The sequence below is a fragment of the Scyliorhinus canicula genome, chromosome 15 (assembly GCF_902713615.1).
Source record: "Scyliorhinus canicula chromosome 15, sScyCan1.1, whole genome shotgun sequence".
NCBI classification, from domain to species: domain Eukaryota; kingdom Metazoa; phylum Chordata; class Chondrichthyes; order Carcharhiniformes; family Scyliorhinidae; genus Scyliorhinus; species Scyliorhinus canicula.
In genome coordinates this window covers 40,713,257-40,719,563 of record NC_052160.1, presented here as the reverse complement: position 1 = coordinate 40,719,563, position 6,307 = coordinate 40,713,257, and the positions used below count along the sequence as shown (strand labels likewise).

At 53.4% G+C, this 6,307-nt stretch overlaps 1 protein-coding gene across 1 annotated transcript; it reads right to left on the bottom strand.

The window, feature by feature from the left end:
- Positions 1 to 5,633: 5,633 nt before the first annotated feature.
- Positions 5,634 to 5,975, bottom strand: LOC119978965 (uncharacterized mitochondrial protein AtMg00860-like). Its single transcript, XM_038820915.1, has one exon. The coding sequence runs from the start codon at positions 5,973 to 5,975 to the stop codon at positions 5,634 to 5,636; it is 342 nt and encodes a 113-aa protein (XP_038676843.1).
- Positions 5,976 to 6,307: the final 332 nt, after the last annotated feature.

Sequence of the window (6,307 nt, the reverse complement as noted above, 5' to 3'; positions counted from 1 at the left end):
CACATCCCGCCTCTAAAAACCACCTTCATTCCCTCCACCAGCCGCCCAAGTATATGTAGCTGGGCCCAACTCCGTGCCACCTGTAGCCCAAGGTGGCAAAAGCCATCAAACAAAGCAACAGTTCCCCCAACCTCCTGTCCTGTCCCCGTGCATTAATTGGGAATACCTCGCTTTTCTCCCTAAAAGCAGGCAAACTCCACCAAAACTCCATGATCCCACTCAATCCATTACCTCCCTCAGCGCAATCAGGGCCCCTAGCCCCAAACGTTCACCTCCTCAACCCTCGAGAACTCCACCCCGTCCAAAAACTGCCTCATCCCTTTATCCCCTAGTGGAGGCTCTGAATTATACAATTTTTGGTAAAAAGCCGCAAAAACCCCGTTCACCCCCTGCGACTCCGATACCATCAGCCCCTATCGTCTTTCACCCTCCCAATTTCCATCACCGCCACCTGTATCCTGAACTGGTGTGCAAACACCCTGCTGGCTTTCTCCCCGTAATCATACACCGCCCCACTGCCTTTCCCGTGGATACCAGTCCAAACTCCATCTGCAGCCTCTGCTTCCCCTTTAGTAACACCTCTTCAGGCGCTGCCAAATATTCTAATTCCCCCTCAGAATGTCCTCTGCCAACTTCAACCTCTCAGCTCGCTTCACCCTCTCCCTGTGAGCCCGATGGCAACCCTCACAAACCCCCTTATCCACCAACAACCCCACATCCAACCTCCACTGCGGCCACTGAGCTTCCCCTTTCGCCACCTGTAAGTCCACCCAATGCGGCTCATGGTCAGAGACCACAGCCGCCGAATACTCCAATCCAACCACCAACAGTGGCTTGTGTAAGACAAAGAAATCAATCTGGGAGTACACCCGGCGTACATACGAGAAATACAAAAACGCCTTCACCCTTGGCCTCTCAAGCTGGCAGGGTCCAACCTCCCCCCACCGCACCCCCTCCCCCCCATTCACTCCATAAACCCAGCAGCTCCTTTGCCATGGCCGAAACCTGCAAGGACCTAGGGCACACTCCGTCCAGCCTGGGATCCAGCGGCGTATTAAAATCCTCCCCCCCCCATAATCAGCCGGTGCGTTTCCAGGTACGGAAACTTTGGTAAAACCAGCCTCTGAAAATCCACATCGCCCCAATTTGGGGCAGATACGTTCATTAGCATCACTGATGTCCACTTCAACTTCCCACTCAGCATCACAGAACAGCCCCCTCAATCATTTACGAGATGCCCCACCTCAAAAGCCACCGTCTTATTAATCAGCACTGCCAACCCCCTCCTCTTCATATCCAACCCTGAATGGAACACCTGTCCCACCCACCCTTCCTCAGCCTCATTAGTCCCCCAATGTCAGGGGCGCCTCCTGAAGAAACAATATGAAACGAAAATGTGCAACCTTTTAACCGGGCCATTCAAACCCCGAACGTTCCACGTAATCAATTGGGTCAGGAGGCTCCCCTTCGCCTCCCCACTGGCCGTTCAGCCATACCCTCTCTTTAACCAGCTCCCCCAGGTCCACACCTCGCTCAACCTTGGACCCTCCCCAAGATGTCCTCTGCCATCTCCCCTTAGCCATCTGTGCCACACAAACTCCACCCACGGCAGCATCTCCCCACTCTCACACCCCCTTCAACTCACCCCCCATAAACAAAGAAAAAGAAAATACAACCCCCCTCCCCCACTCCCTCCACAGATCAAACCCCCACTTCATTACTGCTAACTTGCCAACCAGCTAGCATGGTGCCCTTCACTCGAGGCCGGCACCTTCCATCCGCCCCCCCATCCGCCCGTCACCCACAATTGCCCCAAAACTATAAAACACACTTACCCACTCCACACCCAGACACATTAACCACAACAATCCACCCAGTGTGCACACTCAAATTATCCACATTAACATCTGCAAAGTTCAGTGTCATAGAATTTACAGTGCAGAAGGAGGCCATTCGGCCCATTGAGTCTGCACCGGCTCTTGGAAAGAGCACCCTACCCAAGGTCAACACCTCCACCCTATCCCCATAACCCAGAAACCCCACCCAACACTAAGGGCAATTTTAGACACTAAGGGCAATTTAGCATGGCCAATCCACCTAACCTGCACATCTTTGGACAATGGGAGGAAACCGGAGCACCCGGAGGAAACCCACGCACACACGGGGAGGATGTGCAGACTCCGCACAGACAGTGACCCAAGCCGGAGTCGAACCTGGGACCCTGGAGCTGTGAAGCAATTGTGCTATCCACAATGCTACCGTGCTGTCCTCATATCTCCCAGTCCACCGTCTCTCATGAATTGACTCGCCTCCTCCGGCATGTCAAAATAAAACTCTTGATTCCGGTGTGAAACCCACAGACGAGAAGACAACACCCCAAACTTTACTCCTCCCTTGTAGAGGGCAGCCTTAATCCGGTTAAAACCAGTCTGCCACTTGGCTAACTCCGCACCCAAGTCTTGGTAAATCCTCAGCATGTTCCCTTCCCTGGTGCATATTCTCGTTTACTGTGGCCACCTCAGTATCTTCTCCTTGTCGAGGGAATAATGCAGCTGCACCACCATCGCCCTCGGCGCCTCCCCACCTTTGGCCTCCTCCTCAATGCCCTATGCACTGGATCCACTTCGGAGGGTCAGTCAAAGTCCCCCTCCTGCACCAACATCTCAAACATATTGGCCACATACTTTGCGGCCTGCGTTCCCTCAATCCCTTCAGGCTGCCCCTTAATCCGAAGATTCTGCCTCCTGGAATGGTTCTCAAGGTCCTCCACCTTCTCCCTCAATCTCCTCCGACTCTCTGCCACGAGCACCATCTCTGCCTCCCATGAGGTAGGCCAGTCCTCGTGCTCTCACACCGATTCCTCCACCTTCTGGAGCACCATACCCTGCACCTCCAGCCTCTGCTCCACTCTCTCAAAAGCCTCCCAAAGTGGCTCCGCCACCTTCGGCAGGTTCTCTGACGCCTCTGCTGCCGGAACTTAGTGTTCCAAAAGTCCGCCGGGTGCTCAGTCGGTCACTGGCCGGGCAATGACACCCCAGAAACCCCCCGCCATCTTTTTCTGCGTCGCACCGAGATTAATCTCTCATCCAGGCTGCTGCCTCCAACTCGTTACACTCCTCGTCTGGTAAACAAGCCCCAGTGATGGAGCACCTCTATTCCTCAGTGCTCTCACACCTCACACCAGCAAGCACCCCTTGAAAACGGTGAAAAACAACCAAGAAATTCCACCTCGAGTGGGAGCCACCAAATGTGCGAGCACTCACCCCATGGCTGGCACTGGAAATAACAAACACATTATCAATGCAAAACAGGATGTAATATAGAACAGGAATTAATGCAAATATAAAAACCTTTGAGTTATTGATTGCACTATTCCTTCCACCCACCTCAGACGGTCTGTCCCATTACACAGAGCGTGATCACAGAGTGTGATTCCAACTGAACAGGCTTTCAGTAGTCACAGAGGAGACTGGAAAGGAGAGATGGTTTATTTCCAAAAGGAAGGTATTTATTAGTAACAATCCCAGTCCCAATCGGGATTACCCTACAGATCAGCTCCTACCTGGGCCTGCTTTTATGGTTCTGGGTTAACTAGCCTGCTGATGGGCCTTTGCCCCTCAGCAGGCGAGTTCGTACTCCATGAGCTTCAGGGGGAGATTAATCAGGTTACCCTCATGGGTCTCATGGGGGTTATAAAATCCCTCCCCGCCCCCGCCCCCCGCGAAGCCTGTAAGTCCGTCCGAAGAATGTAGAGCAGGAGGATGGCTGCTCCTCTTTGTCTGCAGCTGCACTTGCAGTGGCTGTGGGGCTGGGTTGGGGACTTGTAGCATGTCAGGGACGCCATTTCCACAATGACGATCTGGGGTCACTGCTGGCGACTAAGCCCTGGCAAGGCCGCCATCGGAAGTCTCATATGCCTGGGTCTCCATCTCAAGTTGGAGTCCACTACCTCTCGCATCTCTGCATCGGGGCCCCCAGGGGGCGACATCCCCAGGCCCCCCATCTGCCGGGGCGATGTGGCTGGAAGACGGTTCTTCTGGTGGGGTGTGGCCACGATCAGGCTCTCTGCTCCTGAGGAAGTCAAAGTGCTTCCGTACCGTCTGTTCGCGTGGCTTCACCTGGTACGAAACCGATCCGATCTGTTCTAACATTGTCCCCGGAATCCAACGGGCACTGTCCCCAAAGATGTGGATGTATATCATATCCCCTGCTTTGAAACTCCTGGCTTGTGTCTGCTCGCCTGGCTTCACCCCTGCAGGTCCTGACTACGTTGCACTCTCCCGCCAATATCGGGGAATGTGAGGCTGAGGTGGGTCCTGAGCCCCCAGCCCATCTACAGTTCAGTCGATGCCATGCTGGCTGCAGCATGCAGTGTGGTCCGGTAGGTAAACAAAAACCGTGCCAGTAATGTCTCCACTGACCCCTCGGTTTGTTTGTTCAGCCCTTTCCTGAAGGTCTGCACCGCTCGTTCGGCCAGTCGGGCCGAGGAAGGATGATACGGCTGCTATGCGGATGTGCCGCTCCCCGTCTGCCTTCATAAAGTGTTGACACCCTTCACTGGTGAACAGGGTGCCATTGTCTGTGACTAGCACATCCAGGTTGACGTGGGTGCTGAAAGAGAGCCATTGCTTCTCACTCATGGCCTTCAATGACTTCCAGCCACTTGGAGTGAGCGTCTACCACGAGTAAAAACATAGACCTTGGAAAGGACCGGCAAATTCGGCACGCAAATGCACCCAAGGTCGGCCCGGCCTTTCCCATGGATGTGGCAGGGTGGCTGGTGAGAGCTTCTGCTGTTCCTGACATATGGGACATTGTTGAGCCAGTTGCTTGGTCGCGTCATCCAGCCCTGTCCACCACACACAGCTGCGGGCTAGCATCTTCATTTTCAACACCCCTGGGTGTCCATTGTGCAGATCCTGGAAAATCGCCTGTCTGCCATGGAGTAGGACCATGACGTGACTCCCCACAGGAGAATGCCATCTTCCACAATGAACTCCAGCATCTTGGTGTCAAAGGTCTGACATCCTCGGGCAGCTTCCCTGTTGGCCCTCTTGTAAGACTATGTGGTGTACTTTTGCCAGTATCGGGTCCTTTTGTGTCCAGTCACGTATCTGGGCAGCGGTGACCGGCAAAGTGTCCATGGAGTTAAGCATTGAAATGACGTCATCGACCCTCGGTGGGAATGGGGGGGGGGGGCACATGTCGGCACCGTTAGACTGCTCAGCGCAACCGCGTTTGCAATCTGCAAACCTGGGCCATGCTCGAAGGCACACACGTACGCTGCTAATAACAGGGCCCATCATTGAATCCGGGCGGATGCTATTGGCAGAATCGCCTTGCCCCCTTTAATAAGCCTTAGCATTGGCTGATGGCCCGTCACAATAGTGATTCGGTTCCCATACAGGTACTGATGGAATTTCTTCACCGCAAAAACAACGGCCTTCTTTTCCGATGTGGCCGTAATTGCACTTTGCAGCGGCCAGAGTCCTATATAGAATATACTATTGACCCTTCAGTACGGTCAGCTATGCGATGGGATAACACTGCTCTGATTCCATAAGGCGAGGCATCGCATGTCACCAAGAGGGGCTTGGATCGGTCGTGATGTGTCACTAACCCGATGACGTCAGCTACTGTTTTACCCTGGCAAAAGCTTCTTCCGGAGACCCTCTCCACGCCCATTCTTGCTGCATCTTCAGCATAGTCAGTAGTGGGGCGAGGATGGCTGTTAGACCAGGAATAAATTTCCCGTAGTAGTTTACAAAACTTAAGAACCATCGTAACTCTGTCGTGTTTTCCAGAGTGGGGGCTTGCTTTATTGCTGGCACCTTCTCCTCATCCATGAGTAGTCCATCCCGATCCATGCGATACACCAAGTGTGTAACTTCCTTGGCATAGAAAATGTGCTTTCCCCTCTTGAGGTGAATACCCATCTCAGAAAACTGGTGGAGGACTTCCTCCAGGTTGCTCATGTGCTCCCTTTCCGTGGCTCCAGGTAGATCACCACAAGCGGTCGCCCTCTCATGATGTTCTTCATAACGTGCTGAAATATTGCACAAGCCAATGGCACTCCATATGACAACCTCATGTACTCATAGAGGCCCCTGTGGGTTTTAATGGTTATATAACGCCTGGAATTGGAGTCTAGCTCCAACTGGAAATAGGCGTGGCTCATGTCAAGCTTGGAAAAGGAATGACACCACCCCACCTCCCCAGCTAACTTCATGTATTGGTCTTCTATCCGTCGCATTGGGTACCTGTCCAGACAGGAGGCCTTGTTTACGGTTAATTTATAATGTCCGGA